The following is a 27,895-nucleotide window of genomic DNA, read 5'->3' on the forward strand; positions in this document are numbered from 1 at the left end:
AAATTCCCTTTACATCCAGGTGGTACAGTTGCTTGAGGTGTGCTTGATTTGTGTAAAGAAAAATAGAATTTAAGGCATGTTTAGTGTATTATGGAAAAAAAAATATTAAATAGGTGAACTCCCTTCTTTCCAGGTAAGTATAACTTAAAAAACCAAGTACAGTTTACAGAAACTAGCTTAGTTAGCCCATTGTGACCTGCATAAAGAAATAACAGAGCCCCCCTGGCAACTTCCAAGAGAAATGACTGGCTACCTCTTCGAACAAATAAGCAAAATTCATTTAACGTAAGAACACCACTAGTGCTTTTATACCCTGCATTCATGCCCACCTAGCAGTATATCTGTCTGCTATATTCATCTCTAAAATATTTAATTCTATCATTCTAGACAAAACACAATTAAGCAGCACTCATGGAAATTGTCAGTTATTGCAAATCTGCAAACGCAAATTGAAACAAACATCTAAAAGGGAACAGAAGCATTAGTCCAAATCTTTCTGTCAATATAATCCAGGTGAACAAAGAAAAATTAACATATACTGGAAATATGATGAACTCTTACAAAGAGTCAGGTTCAATTTTTCAAGTACTTAGGTGTTCTTTTCTAAAAATACAAGTAAAGACTATGCTAGCGGGTTATGTGGCGTAATGAGAGTATTTCTGTGAGGTATAGTCTGTAAGCCATTGCCATGAACAGGTATAAGCCATTGAGTTTGTGTTGTTTTTGCCACAGTTACTCTTAAAGAAATTGTGGAGTGGAGAACAACAGAAGCGTGCTTTAGCAGGACAGAAAACAGCCCCTACTGCACACAGGCCTCCACTGGTAACAAAAGAAAAGAACAGGCTGAAAAAGTAAGTTAGACACATATCAATAATATATCTGTTAAATATCACAGTAAAATTATCCTTTTGGTATTACTAATACTATAAATGCTCTTAGTGTTTGGATAGACACATACAGGAATATGCACAACCAGAAGTAAATCTTCAAAGCCATCTTAAAAAAATAAAAGCTAAATTAGGAATAAGCTACACTGCTAAGAGCTTCCTGCAGAATTCTATATTTAAGGTGAAAATCTTTGAACTAACCTAGCTACTGTATTACAAAATGGCTTGCTGTGTAATCTTAATCTTGTTTTTTTTTCCCCACCCAATCTGTCATCTTCAGGATTGTGATTCAATGATTGTTTAGCAGCAATTTTAGAGAACTGTAAATTCTTTTATTAACAGGCATTATAAACAGATACTGCTACTTTTATTTAAAAACCATGAGTGCCACGTTGATGAATATACAGCTCATGAATAACTTAAAGTATTTCCCATATTAAAAGGCAATGCACACAGCATACAAAAAGTATACTAAACAAAGCTATAAGGATACATGATTGAAGTGTCTAAAATGATATATACAGTACATAATTAATTTTTTTTTGTATTCAGTATAGGCTTCAATACCGTCATCCCCATCATGCCTCACTCTCGCCTGACACTGAGTTTTGCACTTCTTCTTCCAAAATTGGTACAATCAGGTTATCCTTGGACATCAGATTATACTTCATCACAAATTTAGTGAACCGGTGACACAAGAAAGTTTCATTCTGGAGATGAAAAAAGGGGAAAAATAAATACAGAGAAGGAATATTATAAACAATTGAGGAAAAAATAAACTGCTTTTATGTAATTATGTAATGGATTTAGGAGTCTTAGAAACAATTAGCAATGCCTAAATGATAAATCTATACTACTACTTTTAACATATCCCCTTCACTACTAGATTATAAGCTTGAACTTCAGATGGGGCTTTGGTTCATTGCTTAAGTCATAGCTCAATTTAACAGTACTTAAGGAAAAATGTATTAAAATATCACCATAGTTTTGCTCTACTCTCCAGAAAAGGATTTTAAGGTATTAAACTCCTACTACATACACCATCCCCACCAAAATGGAACACAGCTGTTCCAGCAACTTGAAGTGGTTGGCAAACATTTTGTTCTACATGCAGCTCTCTCCTTATCTATTCATTTCTATGTCCTGGTTAGAAAAACCCAAACCCTAGGAAGTGCCACTCATTTTTGCTTTTATGTGGTTTTATAATTATAATCCTTTAACTGGCTGCTTAACGTATGTCATCAGGAAACATATATTTCTAAACATATATTTTATAAGCTATACTATAAGCATTGAACACAGTTGGAAGTCTTTAAAGTAAGATGATGAATTGGTGTTGCTTGAATAAAACCAAGAAAAAGAAAGAGTAACCAATTGGATATATTAACTAAACAGACAACTTTTCACTTATAACTTTATAAAAAACACACACACACCCCTTCCTGTCTTTAATTTAGCTCTGAGACTTAAATCACAGCATGGAATTTCAGTTCTTACAGAAATACTATCTACTGTAATAAATACTTCACATCAGTGAAGATCTTCTGTAAGTGTTAAAAGAAGGCAATACAATTATGACAGCTGTAATTTCAGCAATAACTGAACTACTGAACTACTTACTTCATATTCATCAAATATCTGCCGATGATGAAAATAAGCATGTGAAAATATTCTGTAAATCCTTCGGCACACAGATCCTAATTTGGCTACAGAGGATTCCTTTATGCTAACCCTGTAAGCACCAGGAGAAAGGTTACAAAACAAATCTACTGCCATGACTAGTGAAATACATGTCAATGTGATTTCTGACTGTTAAACTACATTGTGAAGTTACATACTAAATTTAGAGTGAAGTTTTACAGGTATGCCTGCAGTTGCTTCTTTCTGCATGAGTAATAAAAATGCTGATGCACCCTGCACATATAAAAACTGTATAATTTGCCTGTACTATAGAAACATCTGGTGGGGGCTGGATTTCAGGTTTCTAGCAATGAAGAGCAAAGGGAAAAAGACTTCCAGCTCCACCTCCTTACCAATAGAGGATTCCCAGAGAAGCACCATTTTGACTCCTCTAGTTAGGTTTCTGTGATCCAACAGGGCAGGCTGCCCACTGAACGCACTCAGTCTGTCTTCTGCTGTCCCACACTGGATTGCTGCTGCTTTCTGGAGATTCTCAGTGGGGTACTGTGTAAGTCCTCTATCTGTTTAAGTCCTGTTACTTAGACTGGCATTCCAGTGCAAGCCCCGTAGCAATACCAAGAAATATGAGGAGAACAAATAGTTTCTGCTTAAAAAGCACTTCTGGCAGCTCCAGCTGATGGCAGACTGTTTCAGTAGGCAGGAATTCTTTCTTGGCTTAAAAGCAATGGTTACTGTACCAACAACACTGGCCCATTCTGTAGGATTTCTGATGCTCTCAGTAGTATTCCACAGAAATGGTGTTACATGTTCCTATGTGGTCTTTTTAGGTGCCATTTATACCCCGCCACCTCTCTGCTCCCAAAATAAAACATTTTTACCTGCTGGGGAAATACTTGTTGCTATTCAGAAGACATGCAGCTCCATCAAGCGTGTGTCTGGTGTAGTCTATAGCAGGACACTACAAAAATACAGCATGATGTTACCACATAACTTACTTAATTGTTTTTCTTTAAGTTTCCTGATGCTTTTAATATAATTAGCCATTTTTCTTCCCAGAAGTTTCTTACAGCTTCTCTGAAGGTCTGGCTACATTTCCTTCTCGAGCAGGATGTTGCTTTTCTTTGTTTTACAATCCATGTCAATTATTTCAGGAGACAAGTTACTATGGAAATGTGATCATGCGCGTGAGTAGTGAATTTTATGCATCTTCTTAAGTAACACCTTATAATACAAATGCATACTGGAGGTACACTAAAAGGAAAAACATTCCTTATGTCACAACTGACTTGTTTCTCACATCGTCAAGCTGCCAGACTACTGCTTTTACAACCTATCCAAAAAGAGTTACAAATCAAAAACAAAAACCCAGAACTGCCCCTAAACGTAACTGCTGTTTTTAACCAACTTGTCAAGGAAAAGCATAATTCTAGATAAATACATTATAAGCCAAGACCTGTCTCTGCAATTAAGTATGTGCAGAAGAAAAGGACAAAAACCAACATGAACTGGGACAGGCAGAGGGAGATCAGCAATGCCTGTCCTTTTTGTCATTCCCTGCTTCCAGAGGAATCATTTCTCAGTTATAATTTTTGGTAAGCAGTCTCTCAGGGTTGCCTTGCTCACTCTCTGACCATGAGGCAATAGGTATCAACATAAAAAACAGCAGATGAGTGATGCTCAGAGATAACCAGTATTACCTCCTCTTTTCTCTGACTGCAAACACCACCTAGGTAGAATGCTGTCATTTTATCTCTGATACTGCTGTAGGAAGCAGTTCCCTCCTACCTTATCCTACCTTCTCTAAACTCACTACCAAACAAGAAATCAGGAAACCTCATATGATTGTTCTTAACACACAAAAGCGCTCAGCTTGCCTAAGAAGCCAACTGCAACAGTCTCCTTGTGAGCTGTGAGGTGTAGAAGAAAACCTTACATCAATAGGGTCAGTTTTACACAACGCATCCATACCTCTTTGGGAGTTTTATGAGCTGCACAAAGAAAAATCCATTGTTCAGTTGCTGTCATCTGAGTACATGTGTCTGGGTGACATTCACTCTGTTAAAACAATTGTTCAGTTACAAAAACCAGTTTCAGTTACCCAAAAGCAAAAAAAAAAAATCAGATGGTCTTTTCAGATCACTTTCTTGTCCTGCCCACCACCAAAGAGTTATTTGCTAGAAGTCTTTAAAACCCTAAAAAACCTGTAACCACTGCTTAAGCATGTATGTATAAATTCAAAAGAAAATTCTACAGACTCTGCATGAAGTCTCTTCCCCAATACAATATAAAAATATTAAGGAATCACAGAATCACAGAATCACTAAGGTTGGAAAAGACCTATAAGATCATCCAGTCCAACCATCCACCTGTCACCAATGGTTCTCATTAAACCATATCCCTCAACACAACATCCAAACGTTCTTTGAACACCTCCAGGGTCGGTGACTCCACCACCTCCCTGGGCAGCCCATTCCAGTGCCTGACCACCCTTTCAGAGAAGTAGTATTTCCTAATATCCAGCCTGAATCTTCCCTGGCGAAGCTTGAAACCATTCCCTCTAGTCCTATCACCAGTTACACGAGAGAAGAGGCCGACCCCCAGCTCGTTACAACCTCCCTTCAGGTAGTTATAGAGAGCAATAAGGTCTCCCCTGAGCCTCCTCTTCTCCAGACTGAACAATCCCAGCTCCCTCAGCCGCTCCTCATAAGGCCTGTGCTCCAGACCCCTCACCAGCTTTGTTGCCCTTCTTTGAACACGCTCCAGGGCCTCAATGTCTTTCTTGCAGTGAGGGGCCCAGAACTGGACACAATACTCAAGGTGCGGCCTCACCAGAGCTGAGTACAGGGGAACAATTACTTCCCTACTCCTGCTGGTCACACTGCTTCTGATACAAGCCAGAATGCCATTGGCCTTCTTGGCCACCCGGGCACACTGCTGGCTCATGTTTAGCCGAGCGTCAACCAACACCCCCAGGTCCATTTCCTCTACACAGTCTTCAAGCCATTCCACCCCAAGCCTGTAGCGTTGCTTGGGGTTGCTGTGGCCAAAGTGTAGAACCCGGCATTTGGTCTTATTAAACCTCATCCCATTGGCTTCAGCCCAGCTCTCCAGCCTGTCCAGATCTCTCTGTAGGGCCTCGCTACCCCCAGGCAGATCGACACTTCCAGCCAACTTGGTGTCATCTGCAAACTTACTGAGGGTGCACTCAATGCCCTCATCCAGGTCATCAATAAAAATATTGAAAAAAGAAAGAATTACCTGAAGCTTGACAGCTAGTCCATTGAGCTCAAGGCAGAATTGTCTAAAAAGGAATTTGAATGCAACAGCATCAAAATCAAACCATTTGTTTTCACACTGGAAATACTAAATACAAACAAAATGATACATTCTGATCTTCTTAACAGATGTTAACATTTTTTTGAAATGACTGTTATAAAGTGGAAAAAATAGAACAAGAAAAAACACTGCACTTTAAGAATACCATCACATAATTTCAGCTGATGTGAGACTTGAAAAATTGTATGTACAACAGGCTACGAATTAACACACTATAAGAAGAATACAAGGTGAGAGAAACAGAATGCTTACCAGCATGTCTTGTTTACTGACTACAACAAGTATATATGAATTTTTACCTGACAGCACAGGCTAAACTTCACAATTTTGTGGAGTGTTTAAGATACCCACTTCGTAAGGGAAGAAATACTATTTCACAAATAGAGATTTTAAAAAAAATTAATTAAAGAACACTTTGAGAAAATTAAGAGCATAATTTGCAGATGTGCATCATTCCATCCTTCTGAGATACACATCCTCAAAACCAGTTAAGTACCTAAAGTACCACCACAGATGATTAACAGAGTGAGAGACTTCTAGAAATGCAGTTTCCACTACAATGTGTCTGAAAGTACATTCCTTAACTTCTTTAATTCACATTCCCTCCCCCCCACCTCTAAACTACAAAAAAATTGGAATAGTATTTTCTAGAAGCGACGTGTCTATAGTGAGAAGTCACTTCTGTGAATCTAGCATGATTTTCACTGTATGTGAGAGGACGAAGGAAACAAGAGCCAAGAGGTTAGGAGATATAAATCTACAATAGCTATTGTGAAAATATATGCAATAAAGCATGTATGTTGAACAAAATCTTTTCAATTAAACAGAGAATGGCAACGTGTTTTGAATTTCCTTACTGTAATACTATAAGAACTCTAAGACACAGCCACTCCTCCTTTCTTGCTTTTAAAACATATTTTCCTGCAAGTTCCAGAAAAAAAACCACACTGGAAGTATCTAGAAAAATGGGACTTGTATCCCCAGTAAGCAAAGATTAAGCGTTAGTGATGCTAGCAGAAAGTCCTATGGAAATTCATGACTATTTTTGTAGGAAAAGTATGTCAGAAAAACTTCTGAAGTGAAGGACCATTCTTAAAAAATATTACATCAGAGAGCATTATAAAGAACAAGAAATTCAGAAAATTACCTAGTACAAAATTATTAAAATATTTAGTAGAAACCCCCTACCACTACCAACGAACAAAACTCAGACTCAAGACATTATGCTGATGAAGATGAATCCTTACCTTAGATGTTCATACTTCCATACACCTTCATCCTGGCCTTCAGGAGGTTCAAGGATCTTATCAATGTTGGAACAGTCTGCCCTTATGTTTTGCTGGATGTACTAAGGTGGAAGAGGGGAAACAAACACTAGATCTTCTTGTAATTACGGTAAAATGATGTAATTGGGACATTATTATGCCTTCAAGAGACTTACTTTCCCAGAGATAAAGTCATTTTCCATTTATTTAGAAAGTAATGGATAGGCTAAAAGTTTAAAAAGTAGATTTTTTTTAAATTTTTTTTTTTTACAACCTGTAGTGGAAATGCTAAGCAAGTCGCTGTCTGAAGCAGTGATTGAGCATCTGGTGGAAGGTTGGGCCAACCCAGGGCTACTCAGGTGCATGCAATACAATGCAATGCAATGCACCTGAGTGACTGGAAGGGGTGGAGTCAGGACCCACACCTTCCCAGACCTCATTTAAGGGTTGGCAATGGAGGTAAGGGCATCTTGCTGGAGATCCCTGTGTACCCTGAGGCCTTACAAAGGTAAGCAGATTTTCTTTTTTTGTGTGTCCACAGCTGCTGTGTTTGGGCTTGTTCTCATTTGCTGCAGCCTAGGCTTGTGCCACCCTGCTATTATTGCTGTACTTTCCATTGCATTTCAGCATTACACAACCCCACTTTTTTTTTTTATTGTATCTGGCTTGTTTAAATCATATTTGAGAATCCTAGATATTTCTCCACATTCAATTAGTAATCACTTCATTATTTTTTAAAGTTTCTGAAATTAATTCTTTTGTGAAACCACTGTAAGCAGAAAAAGAATATACCATGATTCTTTTTCTTTTGTTTGTTTGTTTTTAAACAAAAAAAAATACCTTAAGAAATTGAGTTTACAAACAGCATTTCAGATAAGTAAGAGTACCTGCTGAACAGCTAATGTGCTATCCATCTCCTCAAAGGACTCATCAGGCCAATTATAGAAATCCTGTTTAAAAAAAAAAAAATGTAAACCCATTTAACAAACAGAAGGGGAGAGGAAGAAAGGCACAGTACACTCCTACATGAAGGAAAGTAGATGCAGGCTCAGTTCATGCAATTCCAGGAAACTACATCTTAATAGAAGCAGCACACAAACTTGGTGTCTATATGGTGAAGCAGTGCTTAGGCTTCTACTGTGCTGCTATTAGAACCCCTCTGTTTGACTTGGTGTGTGTGTGGTAAACATTGCCTCTTCCACACATCTTGCTGCAGCCTTTGATTTTTAAATCAAACATGTGCATACGGTGTCAATTTCACAAGTTAGACAACGTAAGAATGGGAAAATAAGAGGTCTGTGGAAAGCAGCATTATAGTATTGGCACTAAGCTAAAAATCCCAGTGTATTCCAGTAATAACACACCACTGAAAGCAGCTTCTGCGAGCTGATGCTGCACCACAGACACAGCTCTGTGCTGTGTTCCTCTGGCCCAGTCAGTGTGCTGCTGCTCTACCAGCCCACAGCATTCACTGCTGCTAACATCAACAACCTCCTGAAGTCTCACATCGGGCCCAGCTGCACATCAGTGCTCTGCAGCTGTTTTCACCCAGTGTGATTACGATAACCCCAGAGAAATGGGATTTCTAACTCTGCATTTTCATTCAGTGCTGCTTCTCCTGGGAGCCAGAAGCATTAATGTTGGCTTCCTGCTGCTGACCTCATGCTGCAGTGACTCAGGGAAGGCGTCCTCCCTGTGCAGCTCAGCAGGCTGCTCTGCGACAGCTTGAGGGAAAGGAGCAGCCAGTGCTTGGATGGTGGGTGGTTGTATTTACGCACTGCACAGCTATACCATAGCATCATCTAGGATGAAATTCGGTCACGCACAGAAGTATCTCCAAAATTCTTCAGCCCACGTGAGTTTCGCTATTTCATAGTCTCACCGACTGCGGTTTTGTATTTTTCAGGATACCCAGAAGATGGCAGATGCTCCGCGGGTTAAGCACGCACGGAACGCACGGCGCCGCGCAGTGACGGAGCTCCGGATGTCCTGCCGAAGGCTACCGGGGGAGAGAGACGCGCCCTCCCCCAGCCCCGTGCCGTCACCGCTCTGCCGCCGAGCCCTGCCGGCAACGGCGGAACGAAAACGACTCCCGCAAAGGCCTGGCGGAGGGCTCGCCTCAGGAGCGACCCGAAGAGCACGGCAGACGCCCGAGACGCGCCCCTTCCAGGCGGGCTCGGAAGCGCCGGCGCGGCGCGGTCGGTGAGCAGCAAGCGGCTGGCGGCCGCGTTACGTAAGGGCCGCCCGGGCCTCCGCAGGGCCGCGGCTCCGGCCCGTTGGTGCCGCCGGCGCGGACGGGGAAGCGGACGCCGCGCGAGGCGGAGGGAGCCGCGCTTCGGCCCGGTGACGCCGGGCTACTCGGCGGCGGAGCGCGGCGGGCCCGGCAGCCGCACGGAGGTGCCCTCGGGCCCCGGCCGGCCGCGCAGAACAAAGCGGCCCCGCGGAGCGCGGCCCGGCCGGTATCGGCGTCCCGACGGCCGGCCCGGCATCGCGCCGCGGCGGCGGCGCCGCCCGCTCCCCGGGCCCGGCCGCGCGGCGACGGCGCCTCACCTGGGCCTTGGTGCCCGGCCTGTTCCGCCTCAGCACTGCCGTCCCCTCCGCCATGACCATAGTGACAGCCGCGCCAGGGCCCGGATGTGGCGGCGCCGGGCGGGGCGAGGGGCCGGGCGAGCGGCCGTTGGGCGGTGCGAGGCGGGAAGTCTCGCGAGAGGCGCTGAGAAAGCGGCGTCGGGCGGCGCGGCGCGGCTGCGTGGGCGCGGGGCCGGGCGGGAGCGGCGTGAGGCGGGCGGCCGAGCGGCCGTGCCCACAGCAGGGGGTGCGGAGGGGCGGCGACGAGCTGGGCGATGCGCAAGTGATGAGAGGCGCGGAACGGTGCCGCTCCCCGCTTGGCTGTGGGCACCCCGGCTTTGTGAGAGGGAGCGGGAGTTCCGTGCGCGGCGCGCTGACGCGGGCGCATCTCGAGGGCCCGCTTGCTCTGTTACTGTTTTACCGGTGAGCCGCGGGTCAGCGTGACTGCCCCGAGAACGAGCCCGGGCCCCGCTGCGGGAAACTGCTCCTCTCAGCGCTTTCTCCGAGGTGAGGAGGTTAATAACAGCAGGAGCAGCCGCTGCTGGGGGTATGCCTGCCGTGCTGCCTGTTAGATCTGCTGGGAGCCTGCGTTAATTTCTTATGACGCTGATTAATAATTAGCCAGCCCCCAAGTAACAGCGGTGCCGTTTCAGTCCCTCATAACGTAGTCTTGTGTTGTTCTTTTTAATGAATTGCAAGGTTCAGCTGGTATCTAAAGCACAGAACGGGGGGAGATGTGACGTTTTCAGTTGTCCCTGACTTCTGTTTCATGGACACGTTGCTTCTGAAATGCAGATAAATCTGGCTGAGAACAGCCACCTCTCCGTGAGAAATGCACACCCTTCAGTTTGAGACTGGCTCAGTTTTCTGGAAAAAAAGAAAGTTTCTGAAGTGTTTCTTAATCAAGATATGTAAATCTGTGCATCTTTTTTTGTTGCTCTTTGATAATTACCCCCTTAATTATTTTTTCCAGTGAATTTCCAGTGGTTCTAAAACAAAATCAACAGATCAACAGTAATTCCACTTCATGGTTTTTTTTTTACCTGGTATCCATTGTTTCATTAGTGAGAAGGGGAATATTTGGCCAAGGTCATCTTACCCCTGTGCTGTTAGGACCTGGACATTGCTCTCTAGATCTTCTCCTCAGTGGGTGTGAAAGCTTTATCCTGTTCCTACTGTGGCAGGGAACAGGCATAATGAGAAAAGCCTTCAGAAGCCCTTTCCAGAATGGAAAGAAAAGGAAAATGTAGATGGAGTCTGCCTTCATTCTTTATAGTTCAGATAGCTGGAAAGAACTGGATCCTCACCAAATAACAGGTAGGGCTGAATGTGATTTTTTTTTTCTTTTTTTTTTCTTCCACACATTGGAGCTTTGATGTTCTGGGAATCAGTGGAACAAACAAGTCTAAATTCTTACAGAAGCACAAGAGAGCATTTGTCACTGATACTGACCTTCACTCTGTAACCGGGGGATATAAAATATGGTATGTAGCCATGGACTTAAAAAACAGTAATGGCAGATGGATCACCTTGGCAGTGTAGTAGGTTATGTTGTCCCTGCTGACAAGGACAGCCTTGTAGTGCAGGAATAAAATGTTCTGTCTGACCCATCCAACACACAAGCATGTCCTCAATTTGATTAGGCTAAGGGATGCTTTTTCTTTTTTTTTTTTCTTCTATCTATGTATCTTTTATTCCCATGAAACTTCTAAAGAAAATGTGACATTGGTTTTGAGTGTGTTATATAAAGGCTAGATATATGTGAGAAATATTTTATTTAATAAGAATGACAGCAAGGTGCTGAAAATCTCCTGAGGCTGAAAGCACGAGTTGGAGTTTGGGTTGGGAGCAGAGATGTGTGTTGTGCACTTGGCAGCAACTGGTTGTTGGTGTGTTGTGCACTTGGCAGTGCTGGTTCAGTGCAGTACTGCTGGGTGCAGGCTGGGCTGGCAGGGCAGCCTTGGCCAATGACTATGGGAAGTGGTGCAGGTAGCAAAGGTGTACGTGCTGCCTCTGTTCCTCAGAGTTGCCTGGTCTCAGGCTGCACCACTGTGGTTTAAAGCAGCTTTTCAACTGTGAACCTCACGAGTAAGGATCAAATTATCTCTATTACAAATTATCTCTAAAAGACAGTATTTAAATGCTTGGCTTAAACGTTTACCTGTTGGGTATTATTTCCTACTGCACCTTTTTTTTCTTCTTAAAATGTCATCCAGTTTCTGTAAGTTAATTAAGCTATGAATACGTTAAATACCTTCCCCCTCTCAGTATGTGACTACACCAGAATACCTGCCTTATCACACAAGATAAAAGCATGCTTGCTGCAGGGGAAGATAATGCTTCTCACTGAGCTTGTGTTCCGTTGTGCAATAAATTGTCTTTTAAGATAACCGCAGTGCGATAACCTCGTTTCTGCTATAACGTGTGCTGCTCTATTATAGTAAAACTTCCCCAGGGCAGATTTCAGGTCAGCTTGTTGTGCCAAAGCATTTCTCTATTATCTTGTTAGTGCCCACTCTTGCTGACTGGGAATTCTCTACCACTATCTCAACAGAGCAGCTTTTGCATGGTTTGCCTACAGCTCCAAAGTAGGTGCTCACCAGCTACAGGGAAAAGGCATTATAGCCAACTTCTAATGGAATTGCTGGGTGATACTTAATGTTGTGTAAAAAGTAGCAGCAGATCACACCCAGCAGAAAATACGTTGTTTTAGGGCATGTGGAAGCAAAAGTTCCTCACTATCGCTACTGAAAGTAATAAATGTTTTTTATTACAGTCCGTTACGGTTATCTGCAGGTTTACAGTTTATCTAGCAATGTTGCTTTTGTACAGCTTTAATTCATTATGATCTACTATTCAGCTACTATTGATTTTTGGTAGCAATGAGTGCTGTATGGACTTATTTCACATAAGCCTGTATCAAAGCCTTTTAAGACAGTCTATCCTCACAGGCTGCACTAGGTCAATGCGTACCAATTATGAAGGCATCCCTAGGAACAGTATAAAGTGCAGATCTGTGCAGTCATGTGCAAATAACCTTGAATTCATTCCCAAGGCAAAAGAGGGCAGTTAGAAATATGCTAGTGTGATTGCTTCAGCATGAGTTGAGTAAATATCTTACTGTTTAAGAATGCTACTTTATCTTTTTTTAAAGATAAATGAAGTATAATTTTGTGAAATACAGCATTACCTCTCTACTAAGTTGTGAGAGAGGAAGAGATCTGGCAAGATGAAGCAAAGTTGTTATTACTGCATTAAGACCAGCATCAGCTCCAATTCTGCCAATTAACTTCTGTAGGAAGTTATTTGGTAGGCAGAAAATAATCACTTAGAAAGAATTCTAATGATTTTTATTACCTATTAGAGGCATCGCTAGCAGCAAGCTCTGTTCAGACCAGGGCAGGATGGTTTGTGTGCCTTCATCTTGCTCTGTACCAAAGGTCTTGTTGTCTACCACTGGCTAATGCTGGAAATGAAGTCAAACCAATCTGTTACTTCAGGTAAAGTTTGAGATGAAACAAAGCTACTGTCGTCTTTATCACTGTCTCTCTGTAATAACCACTTTCAATTTGTCTCCCACCACTAGACAAACTTATTTTCATTAAAGTATTACTACAACAAAGATATCTTTTCCAGAGATTACTTCAAGACATCGCACAACTGATACTCAGTTTCCCAGAGCAGTAGCAGAAACTGAGACAAAAGCAGCACAGTTTTAGAAATTTATTGTAAAGGCCTTTACAATTTCAGTACACAGGTAAGGGTACAAAAATGATGCTGTTTGGAATAATTAAGGCTGGATGGTGGCATTTTACTGTTCAGTGGAACTCAAGCAAGAGCAACCAATTTCTGACTGTACATACTTTTATTTCTGTTCCATCATTACAGTGAGATCACAAGTTATTTCAGCGACTCAATGCCTGTTTATTATAAAATAAAGGACATTATTTACATGATGAAAGAAAGCATTTCAGAATTTTAGTGGAATGGATGACTGATACTGCAACAACTTCAGTCCAGGTATTTTCCAAGAATGTCACCATCTCTAAATAAGTAGTAGTCCTGCAAGCAGAAGAAATATTAGCATCACAACTGATTTTATCAGCTGTTTTGCAGATACTGCCTGGTTCTGAAGGTTACCACACATCATAAAGTACAAAACAAAAGTGAGCTAACCACAATTTGTTCTACCTATTGGACTTGTGTAAAGTTTTTTATTTTCCAGAAGCCACAACTTGGGAATGCTAGTGCACAAGTACTGTAAGAGGACAATTCTGTAGGCCTTCCCCATCAAAAGCAAGGATGGCCCAGAAATTTCAGAGCCTTTTAAGCTTTCCTCTACTGCTTGTTTGGCAGATGAAAGCACTTTGTCCATCAAGCAAAGGTCAAACTAGACGTTACTTTCTTTTAATTAGGGGTGGAATTAACAAGTACTGCAGAGACAAAAAAAAAAAGTGGCTTCATTTAGCCATTCCCACTTGAACACTAACAACTGCATTTATTAAATGCTGCTAATCCCTCTAAGTATTACATACCATATTTACTACTGACTGCGTGACACTGGAACCAGTTTAATTTACCCTCACAAAATGGGAAAACATACCTTATCTTCTAGTACAATCTTGGTACCACCATATTCTGGTAGCAAAACCTTTTCACCAACTTTTACACTCACTGGATGAATCTCACCATCCTGAAAGAAAAAAACAAATCCTTTATTTTACAGAAGTGGAAAGGTAATGTCAGAGTTGCTCCATAGTTCAATGGTACATCCACATAACTTATTCAAGATGTCATGGTAACTTTACATCTCAGTTGTACAGTGAAACAAGAATATTCAGGTTTACCAGGAGGAAAAGCATACCACTCGGTTTTCAAGCATGACAGTCCCACAACACTTAAGCAGTGATTTTCTGAATGAAAAGCATCGCCATTTAGTTCTAGTATAAATGCAACAGTGAAGTCTTCTCAAAAAGAAAAAATCAGGAATTGCTAGACTGTAAAACTCCTTCCTGAAATACCTGATAAAGTCGATTTCAATATTCTATAAGCATTACTAATTTCTCTAAGTACCAGTTAGTATTACTTGCCCATTTCTGTTACTTTGAATAATTTCTGTGTTACTGACAATTCTGTATCAATTGTCCTAAACACAGTAAAGTTTCAATTACAATTCTATTACTATGAATTCAGTATAACAGCCTTAATCAAATAATAGTACCATTTTGCAATATAAAGCTTTGAAAAGCAGACAGAGACAAAAAAAAAAAAACACCATGATATCTATGGAGAGACTCACAGGCAAAGTCTGAGTCAATACATTCATGTTAAATTTTAACCTGCTTCCTACCATTGGGACTAACTGACCTCTACTTAGATGGGGGGAAAAGTCTTCAAAATAGTGAAGCCATGGGCATTTTAAGAAGGTGAAATGAAGTTAAAAGGTCTTTTTCAAGATCCTATGAGTATTTAACAATCAAAGATTAAGGCAGCTCAATTAACATGTATTTCTACCAATTCCTGATTTTTTGTCGTACATTAAGCCCTATCCTGATCAATGCTTTTTAAACAAGACAGTGAATGCCATGCTCAGAACAACAAAGAAAACCACGTAACTATTGTTTAAGGATGTTTCTAAATAGCAGGTTTCAAAAAGCAAGTATTTTCCATTTTACAAATGTTCAAAGGAAGACTGAAATTCAAGGCCAGAGCCAGGCAGGGGAACTGAAGATTTCTACCTCCTCTTTGAACCTGCACTTCCAACTTCAGTTGCCCTCTCTCAATTTTTGTGATATATCATTAAACTTACACTGCAGCCATTCCTTTCCTACTACCATTTTCCAGCTGCCAAAGCTGATGCTTCAGGATGCTTACCTTCCCCCTGGCTCCAGATCCAACTGCTACTACTGTTGCTTGCAGCACCTTCCCTTGAGCTTTTTCTGGAATCATGATGCCTCCTTTGGTTACAGTCTCTGCCGCACACCGTTCAACCAGAACACGATCAAACAGGGGAAGGAATTTCCTAAATGCTTTTCCTGCCTGTAAAAGAGCACAATGTTGAGGGAAAAATAGTTGAACAAAAGTGCAACTAAAAAAGAAAACCCACAACTAAGTGGTTGTGAGAGAACAAGAATTTAAGAAAACAGCTGGGCAGTTCTTTTCCATAGAAGCAAAATACACCACCTTTGATTGCATCAGAAATCGGTGGAGACAAAAGCAAAGCTGTGCTACAACTACTCCAAGCTCCTCAGAAGCAGCTCGCCCCCAGGCAGCCTTCACGGGCTCATAGTGGGCAATGTGCGCCCTTGAGGCACAGCTCTCGCTCCAGCCAAGGGAACACGGCACCAGCAGGTGGAGCAGGAGCCCATGTGGCTGCAAGCTCTGCGGGCGTTTAATCCTAGACCGTTACTTAATGCTGCTTATTGACAACAGCCTATCGATCATAAAAACCGTACTTTTACAGTGACAGGCTGACTTAATCGGGATTGAGGACAGCTGCATTTTTATTCATTGTAGCAGAGTATTTTATAGTAACGAGGTGTCAGTCTAGGCCTATACCTCATGTCAGCCTTTTTCAGGCAATTTCAAGACGTTGCATTTCACATGATGCAACACAGCTTCTGAAGTTTGAAGTCCAAATGGAGACTGCTGTTACTTGGAATGACTTATACATACCTGCTGTACCTTTATCCACAAACATTTAGGACTGAGCCCACACAAGGAAGGAAGTAAGCACATTTCTACCTTGAGTGCTTTTCCTTCATGCAGATAAATAAGTCACTATCTACCTCTACTCACTGGATTGTTTTAATATATATATTTTTTTACATTTAAAAGCAACTCCTTACCCCCTTACTGGCAGCATTTGTGAAGCAGCACTCCAGCTCCCACACAGGAGATGAAGGCAAGCACAGAACCCCATCAAGAGGGCAGAAGAAGGAATTTGCTCTGGTTTAGGAGGAAAGATATGGAGGCTTGCCAAATCACGTGGAGGCAGTGTGGTGCAAGGGGTACCCTGGGCTCACAGAAACAGCTAGAAGCAGCCTGGCCTCTGTGCACCCCTCACTGACACCAGCACAGAAGCTTTAAAACTGGGGGAAAAGCAAATGGTGGGCAACGTGTGAGCACAAAACAAGCGTGTGAAAGATGCATCCCCAGGAAAACCGTTACTACTAGAATGATGGAAAAGACATGGAAACGACTGTGAACTGCGATGGTGTTCATTCTAAGAAAATACCAGAGCTGATCTCTTTTTCTTTTCCTCCCCTGAAATGGAATGTTCTGTGAAACCAGTAAGCAGTCTTCAGAACGCAGGCACTTCGTGCTTAAGCTTTAGGGAACGCTATCATCTCCTTCAGCCCGGTCTGGTGGTTCGCAGCACTGCACGCAGCAAGGGGGTCGAAACTAGATGATCGTTACGGTCCTTTTCAACCCGGCCATTCTACGGTCCCAAAGGAGATATCGGCGCGGGTACAAGGACAGCTCTGCCCTGATGCAGCGCTCCTCCAGAGGAGGCCTTGATGGAAGCGGCTTACAGAGCCGGGCACAACACGAAGAGCTCCGTTTTCCCTCCCGCGCTCCGCAGGCGCACAACGCAGCCCGGGCGGGAGCTGAGCGCCGCGGGCCGCTGCAGGCGGGGCACGGAGCCGAAGCTCTTGCGGGGCCCAACGCAGCCCCCCAAGGACTCGGTGACCTTGCAGCGCTCCGGGCCGCCCCGAACCCCGCTCCCAGCTCTGGGCCGAGCGAACCGAGCGCCCGCGCGGCGCTAAGGCGGGACGCCGACGAGGAGCGCCGCCGCTCCGTCCCTGCCCGCCTCCGCCCCCCCGCGGCCCGACGCAGCCCCACCGGCCGCTATCACCCTCCGGCAGCGCCAGGCAGCACCCGCGCACGGCAGCGCGCTGCCGACGCACCCAACGACCCCCGAGCGGGGCTTACTCGCCCCGCAGATAGGCGGGCCGCAGCAGCAGGCCCGACCCCGCGCAGGGATGCAAAGATGCAGGGAAGCTGACACGCGGCCGAGCGCGGGCCCGGTTGTGGCGGCACGAGCTGGGGCGCGGCACTCACCATGGCGGCTGCTGCACTCCGCACTGAGTGACCGCGCCGCTGCTCGCACACGTGAGAAAGGTCACCGCGTGCGCATGCGCAGCCGCCGACCCGCGCGCCGCGCCCTGCCCCCCGGCGGCGCTCCGCCCCCAGCCGTGAGCCGCTCGGTCCCCGTCGCTTATTTTTGGTCGCCGCGCCCGCGTCGCGGGTGCGCGGGCCGCCTCGGCGCCGTCGGTGCCGCCGAAACGGCGGCTCGACGCTTGGCCGCGACCGGGGTCGGACGGTCACCCGGAAGTGAAGTCAGCTCACCTCTGACCCGGAGCGAGCATGGGCGTTCCAGAAGGTTCTGGAATCGGCGGGCCCCGGAACCTGAGTGAGTCATGCTTGGCGCGTCCTGCGCACGCGCAGAGCGCGCGGCGCTCCCGCATCCCTTCTCCCTCTACGGGCGATCCGGAGAGGCCATGCAGGTTCCGGGGCCCGGCCGCGCCGCTCCCCGCATGGGTGACTGCCCGGCGGGGGGCGGGGCTGCGCGAGTGAGTGCCGCGCGCTTCCCGCCCCTGCGTGCAGACCTGCGTGCCGCGCGCTCGGACCGGATCGGACGGCGGAGGCGCCTCCCGTAACCCCGCAGGTGAGCCGAGGGCGGCCCTCCGTCCTCGTGGCGACCGTTACGGCGCTGAGGGGAGCGCCGCGCGCCGGCCGCGGGGAGGCCGAGCTCCGGCCGTACGGCGCGTTGCGCGCGGGCTCGGCCTCCGCGTTCGGCGCGCGGCCCGGCGTGTGGGGCCAGCTCCGCTGCGGCCTCGCGGCCCCTCGCGGCCCCGGGGCGATGCCGGCGCGGTGCGGGGCGGCTGCAGCGCGGCCGGTGGGCGGCAGGGGGCGAGCGGCTCTGACCTTGCGGCGCGCGTCCTGCCGGGAGCGGACGTGCGGACGGGCGGACATGTGGTCGCTGCGGGACCCTGCGCTCCTTCTGTCCCGTCGGAGCTGAACGTGGCGTTCCGTCTTTCAGACATGCTCCGTTTGCCCGCCGTACTCCGCCACGTCAGGCCGGTGTCCAGAGCGCTCGCCCCGCACCTGACGCGGGCGTACGCCAAGGATGTGAAGTTCGGTGCGGACGCCCGAGCCCTCATGCTGCAGGGAGTGGATCTGCTGGCAGATGCTGTCGCCGTCACCATGGGGCCGAAGGTAACGGCGGGGCGCGCTGGTTCCGTGCTCGTGCTTTGCTCTCTCTTTAAACGCGGTAGCAGGTAACGTTTGTCGGTGTAGCGTCCCGTTACTCGCACGTGTGCGTCTGTGATGGCCGCAGGGAGAGGGCGGGCTGCGGGCAGCCTGTGCTCAGCTATCTGTCGGCCTCCTGCGGGCAGAAGGAGGACGGAGCTGCTCCCTGGGCAGGCCGCCCTGCGTTCCTTTCGGCGGCTGGCAGTAAAGGCGACCGAAGGAACGGCCCAAACAGCGTGAATGGCTCAAGTCACGGTTCCTAACGGCGTGGTAGATCATTAACTCTCCTCACAAAAGGAGCAGTTAAATTAGCACTTATTTATTTCGGGTACAAATTACGGCTTTGTATCCCTTCATCTCCCAGCAGTAGTGAGGTGAAAGCTTTAAGGGCATAATGCTGAGCTTTTAGCTAGCTCCTAAATGCTACAACCTTATGGGAAAATCCGTGGCAGTGGCATCCACTGCTTGTAGGGTGAAATACGGTGTGTGAGCCTCTGCAAGGTTTAGGCCTTTCAGAAAATGAGATGCTGTATTCTGCACAGTCATACAGCGCAAAATGAGACTCATGCTTAAGGAAGAGATACTTTTCTTTTCACATTCATAGCAATGTCTGTTCCAGGTCAGCTACTCAATTTCCCTGGGATTTCAGACATGGTTGTTACTTACTGCTATCTGAATGGTGGGTGAGCTGAAGGCTGCAGTTGTGCAGCTCCTTGTGCTGAGCAGCTAGAAGGAATCACTTTGGTTTTTTGGTAGGAGTGGTGTACTCACATTTGTGTCCTATCTCCCTGCTGAGCTCCTTACATCTCAGAAGGCGGGTGGAACTTTTAATGAATTCACTATTTGGATTTTTGAAAGATTTAATACATCAGCTCCAAGTATAACCTTAAAATGGAAGGATATTTTAACTAATGTGGACTAAAATAAACATAGGAGGTTCAAAACATGCAGAAACACCGTATGTGTGGTTGATCTTTTCAAGGCTGCTTGGCCTCTATGAAATAGTTTATTTTTTTGCACATTTTTGGAGCTTCACTTATTCAAAATGCCATTAACTGAGCATGGTTAAGGTTGAGGAGCAGTGATGTCAGCAATCTTTGGCTGCTTTCCATAAGGACAGTTCTCCAAAAGCCTGAGGCTGCAGTGTAATCAGCTGATTTAACACTTGGTTTGGGCTTAGGCTACATTGTGAATGTCTGAGCATGGTTTAAATGTGCTGGTTAAAGGGCAGATCCTGATGCAACTTACTGCAACCTCATGGAGTTCTTGTTCATTTGCATCATCTGTTCTCCAGGTATTTATAGAGATTGCTCTTTATTACCTGATTCAACCTCTAGCAATTTTAAGAAATATCAAACTCATGAGGAAACTTCCCTTCTGCACTCTTCCTTATTTTAAGAAGCATGATTTCCAGTTTTGCACAATCTTCTGATATTACTGCCAGCATGCCCATTGCTTTGTCACTGTTGTTCTTGATACTCAGGCCCACTCAAAGTGCAGGTGTGTTTCTTTTATTCACAATCAGCATCATTATGTTGAGTGTAAGCTGTTTAATGTGATGAGATATTGCTTTGTTACACTCCCCCTATCTACCAAGCCCATTTGTAATAAGGCCAGGTCACAACAAAGAACAAAACAGAGCAAACCAAAGAGGGGACTGTATGAAGAAGAATTTATCAGTATACCAACAGACAAAATTTTTTTTCTTGGGTCTCTTTGGATTTAATAACAGCTCAGGTTGAATGAAGTAGCGGTAAGAAGTTGTGTTAAATATTAACTTGATGTAATTGTTCTACCGCACAGAATGAACAATGTACAGGCCCTCTCACGTGCTCAGAGCTGGTAACTGCAGCTTTACGTTTCTTTTCTGCAGTTTCCATGGTTGGTTGTACTTCAGGAACCACGTAGCCTCTTGCACGGCAGCAGTCCATAGTTTAAATCGTTGAGGCAGACGTGAGTGGGCACTGCACAGGCTGGGAACGCAGTGCACCACAGTGGCAGCACGCTGTATCCGAGTCCTTGGATAGCTGGGCTTGCAAGCCAGGTTCTGCTCGGATATGAAGCCATGCTGGCACGCAGTCAGCTACAGCAGTGTGAGCAGGAGCAGTGTGCTCAGCGCTCAGCTGGGCCAGCTGAGGGGACTTGTGCAGGACTGGCTGGCAGTAACAGCAGTGAGGTGGATGTTTGGTCTTCCTTCCCTGCCTCCAACTGTTCCAGCTGTCACCATAGCTGAAGAGATTCAGTGCAGCAGTGCTAGAGAGGTGGTTGCTTGCATTTCTGCTGTCTCCAGCTGAAATTCTGGAGCGTGATTGACTGGGGCAGCTATTCTAGCTGTTCAAGCTGGGAACCTCTGTGAGAGGGTGCATCTGCCCTGTGTTCTGTGTATGGTCCGTAATTTTCCATATCAACTTTGTATTTTAATTAGGATAGTCCAGCTTTCTAGTTACAACAGTTTTTGAGAAATTAGTGCAGCATGTGAACGCAATTACAGTGAGTGTTTTCTGTTTCACATGCTCATCATTAATGAGATTTATAACTTTTCTCTTTTCACAGTGTGTAAAGAATCGAGCTTCCTGTTCTGTTTTTCAATCATACGCTTTTTATTGTGATTTGAAGGAAATTTTACCAAGTTTTAACCTGTAAGGTGACATTTTACAAAGGATTTTCAATTGCAGTGGAACTATCACAGTGATGTGCTGTGGGTTGCCTGGCTTTTATTTAATGTTTATTGTTTGTAACCCTAGGGAAGAACAGTTATTATTGAACAAAGCTGGGGGAGTCCCAAAGTGACAAAGGATGGTGTGACAGTGGCAAAGGCAATCGACTTAAAAGACAAATACAAAAATATTGGAGCCAAGTTAGTTCAAGATGTTGCCAATAATACAAATGAAGAGGCAGGAGATGGTACTACTACTGCAACGGTACTTGCACGTGCTATTGCCAAAGAAGGCTTTGAGAAGATCAGCAAAGGAGCTAATCCAGTGGAAATCAGAAGGGGTAATTTTTCTTTGTTGTTCCATGTTTTTAATGTTTAATTGCTAGCTTTTTGCTTTTCATATGCTAAATTTGGCTGACTTTCCAATTAAGTTACCCTTTGTTGAAGAACCAGATAAAACTTGAGGAGTGATACATTCAGAATCTACTTGCTACTGGTGTGGGATACTGAGTGAATCTTTTCTCTAAACACGTTATTGCCTACAAAACAGAAAAACAGTTAATATGATACAGGCAAACTCTTAAAATCCATTTTAATTCTTATCTGGTTAGCATAGAAATTTGCTGGTTTCACATGAATTACTTTTGATTGTGGCTGAATGTATGTCATGCTAACTCAAAAACCAAGATTACTAGATATGAAGATGACAGTGGAGAGCTAGAACAGCCAGTCGCCTGTTTCTGAACCTGCAAACTTGATGCATTTTTGTAATGTGGGCTTCTTGGGTTTCAAACTTCTTTGTTGTCTTTTTTTTTTCTGTGCTGTATACTTTGTTTTGTTCCCTCACAAGTGTTTTCTTTGTCTTTAGGGGTGATGCTTGCAGTTGATGCTGTTATAGCTGAACTGAAGAAGCTGTCTAAACCAGTTACAACTCCAGAAGAAATTGCACAGGTAAAAACAAAAAAAAAACCACCATATAATGTTACTTCAGAAAGATTAGTGAAGTCAGGTTTGATTGGTGGTAGGTTGTGGATACAGAACAACTGAGTGTTTGCTTATACATGTTAAGGTTTGGAATACATTTCATTGAATGATCTCCATGGTAACACATTCATGAGTTATTTGAAATGCCCAGTATTTTGTCTTCACTTAGATGTTGGTTCAGAAGTAGGCAGTTTTTTCATCTATTGTTTTCAAAAAGTGGTCATAAAATGTAAATGTGATTGGGAAGAATTGAAGAAAGCAAAAATGTATTGGTGAGTTTGGTAATGGCTGACTTGCAGAAGTGTTTGTTACAAATCAGCTGTGGGAGGTTCAGGTTGAGGCAGGTGCTTTGCTGGGTGTACTTTGCAGGTGTGTTGGGCTTTATGGCTCATTTCCTCTGGTGGCTACAGATTCAGATGTGTGTGCTGCATGAACCCAGTGTGTGGATATTGCCCACTGCTTGAGCTGCTCCGAAGCCACTAGCCATTGTTTTGTAGTTCTGATGTGGGTGTGCTACTGTCACTTCTTCTGTGTTGTCAAGATGTATTAGAATTGAAAATGATTATATTGTTTATAGTAAGGAAACAAATTATGTGTTCTGTGAAGTGAATTTAAGCATTTTGCTTTTTCAGGTTGCCACAATATCAGCGAATGGAGATCAGGAAATTGGCAATATAATTTCTGATGCCATGAAAAAGGTTGGACGGAAAGGTGTAATCACTGTCAAGGTGAGAGCTGTCAGCATATGGACCAAGAGCGAAATGTCTGCCTTTACAAGTTAGGGCTGGCTTTTTTGGCATGTGATGTGGAGGGCAGTGTATGTGAGCACCTACAACTCCTCCGTTGCCACCCCTTTTAGATCAGGGTTGCATTGCTCATTCTTACAGTTCTTTTCCTTTGAGAGAAAGCACATAGAGCAGATGTGATACAGGGTTTTTCATTCAGGTGTATGTGGTATTCTTGTAAACAGATGTTTAATAAGACTTTCTTGCATCTAAACAGGATGGAAAAACTCTAAATGATGAATTAGAAATCATTGAAGGTATGAAGTTTGACCGAGGCTACATCTCTCCATATTTTATTAATACAGCCAAAGGTGAGTTATTAAAATTGCATGTCTGTACTTTAATGGCTTTGCTAATTTTAAAGTAACAGGGTCTTATGCAGGCTGTTACGCTACATATCATGGCAGTAGGATGCTTGGTTACTTCCCCTGTCAGAAACATGGCAAAAGCTTGGTAGTTGTTTTCCTTTTTATACTTCTCTGCTAAGTGTGAACAATTTTCTGTGCTGCCGTTAAGCTGGCCCTGCAGCACTCGAGATAACAGATCTGAATGTCTTATAAAAGCCCCAGTGCTGTCTTCTGGGGTTTTGGGGTTTGTGTTTGTCATTATTGATTAGAGGTTTTTTTGTTTGTTTTAAAGTTGAAGTTGAAAAATAAAATAGTAGCTCTGAAGCTGCACAGTAAGTTTTAGAGAAGGCTCGATATGCTTTCGTAATGAGATTGCTCAGACAATGCATTTTGTTTCTGCAGGGCAGAAATGTGAATTCCAGGATGCTTACGTTTTAATCAGTGAAAAGAAGATTTCCAGTGTACAGTCCATAGTTCCAGCTCTTGAAATTGCCAATAGTCACCGCAAACCTTTGGTCATTATTGCTGAAGATGTTGATGGAGAAGCCCTCAGCACTCTAGTCTTGAACAGGTACGGTTTGAAATTCATACTTTCAGCATTTTGGAACAATAAATACTGCTCTTTTTTTTATTCCCTGCATTTTCATCCTTTTAAAGGAATACATTGAAAAGCATGTATTTGAATTTTCCCAGTAGTAAGAAGCAACAACTCTTACACATAGCCATAATTGATATTGCTTGGGCTGAATTTCAGTGGTTTCCTAGCTATTCGTTTGAGCAACAGCAGCTCAGTGTATGAAGGTCCCTGTTTGCTTTACCGTTAGATTTGTACTGAAATATGGTTCATAGCAATTAAATTTGTTCTGGGAACACATTTGAAATGTTGCCCTCTCAATTATGTTCTTCAGGCTCAAGGTTGGTCTTCAGGTTGTTGCTGTAAAAGCACCAGGTTTTGGTGACAACAGGAAAAACCAGCTTAAGGATATGGCAATTGCTACAGGTGGTGCTGTAAGTAACGGTATTTTAATTGACTTCTTCCTCTAAGAAACACTAGTGCTATTTAAGGGGGTGAATAATTTAGTTTTAAGTCCATGGCTTCTGTTTGCTGTGTTGCAAGCTGTTTGTTGTTCTTTCAAAAGAGCAGTGGTAACGAATGCTTGAACGAGTACAAGAACAAGTATGGTGACACTTGCTGTGTCATACAGCTCTGACCAGCTTTGAGTAATAGGTTGCTATAACTGGCTGGCGTTACACAAAGAGTTTCCTTGCAGGATTTAGATTCTTATAGGAGAAATGTCCAAGACACTTCTTGAATAAAATAGCAAAGTATACTTCCCTTCTGATGACTTGAATTAGGATGAATGTGTTTGTTCTGAAGGTTATGAATTAAACTGGAGAATTTAGTTACTTCTATTTTACACAAATGTTTAATTGTACTATTTCAGTTTTAGAATAGTTGATGTTACGTGTTACTGTCAGTTTGTAAATGCTTTTTAATACATGCTTCAGAATCAGCATGATATTGAGATCCAAAGCTGGTTATTGAAATAGATGTTTAAGCCAAATGAAACATGAAGTAACAAAACCAGCAGTCTTCTACAGTTAGTTTATTGCCAGTATTTGTAACTTCTGGAAGTATGTGGATGAACCTGTACACAGTTTCCAGACACATTAATGTGTTAAATTAGTTAGTTGTGAGCTAAAAGCTTGTAGTTCTGTAGTTCCCTTTTCAGTGAGAACTGATTTGTGTGATACCTGCATGCCTCCTCTGTAAGGAGAAGGGAGGAACTTCTTTGCACTTAGCTGCAGTAGTATGGTGATTATGTGCTGTTAGGCTGCTGTACATGTGTTCATCTATCTAGAAATAATAATTTCATATATGGAAAAGCTGTGAATTCCAACTATACTTGTCATGTGTTCAGGTGTTTGGAGAGGAGGGCTTGAGCCTAAATGTAGAAGATATTCAGCCTCATGATTTTGGAAAAGTTGGAGAGGTCATTGTTACCAAAGATGACACCATGCTTCTAAAGGGGAAGGGTGAGAAGGCTCAAATTGAAAAACGCATTCAAGAAATTATTGAACAGCTAGAAGTCACCACAAGTGAATATGAAAAAGAGAAACTGAATGAACGATTGGCCAAACTATCTGATGGAGTAGCAGTATTGAAGGTGAGAAATTAAACTTCTTGGGACTAAAACTTAAACAGATTTTTCACATCCATTTTTCACTAATATCTTCTTTAGTCATTTTCCAAGACAGGGAATGGCACATAGATGATAATGGAATTACTTCTAGAACCAGCAGCATACGCTGCAGCTGCACCATAACTTGTGAGGCCATCAGTTTTTTCTTTTGCGTCTGGCAGGAGGTGTGCAGAGGCATGGAGACAGCTCTGTAGTGTTCTTAGGAGTGGAAATGTAGCCAGTACCCAGGAGGGCAGCTTGTACTTGGACTGCTGTCAGAGTAACTCAGAAAAAGTCATGGCAGCAGCCATTTATTGCTGATGTGAGTTGCTATTTGCTTGTCTCATAACCAGCTGATTCAGATAAGGAGTTTGGGTTAATACAGTGCTAGATTGTGACACTAAGAGCTGTTTAATTTTGTGGCAGCAGTCCCATGGCAGGTTTACCTACATGGGCTTCTCATTACAGACCTTGACATATGGCTTGCTTGTAGGTTGGCGGCACAAGTGATGTTGAAGTAAATGAGAAGAAGGACAGAGTTACTGATGCTCTGAATGCGACTCGTGCTGCTGTAGAGGAGGGCATTGTTCCAGGTGGTGGATGTGCATTGCTTCGCTGCATTCCAGCATTAGACGCTTTAAAACCAGCCAATGAGGATCAGAAAATTGGTAAGTACATTACTCAAATGCTTGCGTGGGAGTGCTCAGAACAGACTTTTTTTTTTTTGTCCTGAGGCTTCACTGGATTAAATAGATTGATTTCAGTGAGTATTTAGTTACTTGAACATCTTATCTCTTTGGTATGGCAATGCCCTTTGGCTTGACATTTCTCCTTTACAGCAGGAAAGAGCTTTTGTTGCTTCCCTAACTTGGGTGTGAAAAACAAAGCAGCAGCATCCTCTGAAAATTGAAAAGCCACTAAGGAAAGAATTTGAATTACTTAACTGTTGCAAACATGCATGAATTCCAACAATGCTTAAGACACTTCAGCACATCAAACGGAGGGAGGTTTTGTACTGTGTTCCATGAACACCTGCTATGATAACAATATTCTTTAGTACTTCTTGGGCAGGTAAAACTAAAATGAACAAATTTCTTGCAGTGATTTAATTTGTTGACAAATTTCAAGAAGTTCCCTCCACATGCCCTCTGAACTTGGAAAAATAGATTGACTTCTTGCTCTGCTAGTTTTCTCTTTTTGTATTAATCTCCAGCACTTGAGTGCATGTCTTGGTAATAGGAGTCTAAGTAATAAATAATTCCTAAAGATCCTTTTTTTTTCAGGCATTGAAATAATAAAGAGAACACTGAAAATTCCAGCAATGACTATTGCAAAGAATGCAGGTGTTGAAGGATCATTAATAGTTGAAAAAATACTGCAGAGTCCATCAGAAGTTGGCTATGATGCAATGCTTGGGGACTTTGTAAATATGGTAGAAAAAGGGATCATAGACCCAACAAAGGTAACCAAAACCAGCCTTAACTTTTCTTCCTCCCTCTGCACGGGATGCTAAATGGGTACTAAGTTCTTTCTTTCCTGTCTTCAGGTTGTGAGAACGGCTCTGATGGACGCTGCAGGTGTTGCTTCTCTCTTATCAACGGCAGAAGCAGTAGTGACTGAAGTTCCTAAAGAGGAAAAAGAGCCAGCAATGGGAGGAATGGGTGGGATGGGTGGAGGAATGGGAGGTGGCATGTTCTAATTCCTGGGATACTGATGCATCATGAACTGTGCTGTTTAAGACTGACAGTTCTGACTTAAAAACTTCAGATGTCAGTGTGAGAGGATGGATAGTGACTGAAGTGAGGCTGGTGTTTAAAAGAATCACTGTAACCATCAGTTACTGGATTTCATTTAACACACGTGTAATTGTTTACAGTCATTGTCCATGCCTACAGATAATTTATTTTGTATTTTTTGAATAAAGACATTTGTACATTCCTGATAACTGAGTGCAAGATCCATCTACCAAGGTTCTGATTTAAACTTAA

The 27,895-nt window shown here is 43.7% G+C and overlaps 3 protein-coding genes across 3 annotated transcripts; 1 reads left to right on the forward strand and 2 right to left on the reverse strand.

Annotated features, from left to right (window-relative positions):
- Positions 1-133: 133 nt before the first annotated feature.
- On the reverse strand, positions 134-9,813 carry MOB4 (MOB family member 4, phocein). Its single transcript, XM_031601171.2, has 8 exons — positions 9,680-9,813; positions 8,017-8,079; positions 7,112-7,212; positions 5,787-5,829; positions 4,497-4,583; positions 3,407-3,486; positions 2,508-2,619; positions 134-1,597 (listed from the first exon to the last, which is right to left on the reverse strand). The coding sequence occupies exons 1-8, from the start codon at positions 9,737-9,739 to the stop codon at positions 1,466-1,468; spliced, it is 678 nt and encodes a 225-aa protein (XP_031457031.1). The 5' UTR covers positions 9,740-9,813; the 3' UTR covers positions 134-1,465.
- A 3,594-nt stretch (positions 9,814-13,407) lies between these two features.
- Positions 13,408-18,039, reverse strand: HSPE1 (heat shock protein family E (Hsp10) member 1). The gene is made up of 4 exons (XM_031601172.2): positions 17,762-18,039; positions 15,572-15,736; positions 14,301-14,390; positions 13,408-13,759 (listed from the first exon to the last, which is right to left on the reverse strand). Exons 1-4 carry the CDS (start codon positions 17,762-17,764, stop codon positions 13,709-13,711), a joined length of 309 nt encoding a protein of 102 aa, XP_031457032.1. The 5' UTR covers positions 17,765-18,039; the 3' UTR covers positions 13,408-13,708.
- Positions 18,040-18,210: 171 nt separating this feature from the next.
- HSPD1 (heat shock protein family D (Hsp60) member 1) lies at positions 18,211-27,852 on the forward strand. The gene is made up of 12 exons (XM_031601163.2): positions 18,211-18,368; positions 18,744-18,919; positions 21,697-21,949; positions 22,477-22,559; positions 23,225-23,320; positions 23,595-23,688; positions 24,127-24,295; positions 24,633-24,732; positions 25,647-25,892; positions 26,401-26,575; positions 27,191-27,369; positions 27,454-27,852. Exons 2-12 carry the CDS (start codon positions 18,746-18,748, stop codon positions 27,604-27,606), a joined length of 1,722 nt encoding a protein of 573 aa, XP_031457023.1. The 5' UTR covers positions 18,211-18,368; positions 18,744-18,745; the 3' UTR covers positions 27,607-27,852.
- Positions 27,853-27,895: the final 43 nt, after the last annotated feature.

The sequence above is a fragment of the Phasianus colchicus genome, chromosome 7 (assembly GCF_987193195.1).
Source record: "Phasianus colchicus chromosome 7, bPhaCol1.hap1.1, whole genome shotgun sequence".
Taxonomy (NCBI): domain Eukaryota; kingdom Metazoa; phylum Chordata; class Aves; order Galliformes; family Phasianidae; genus Phasianus; species Phasianus colchicus.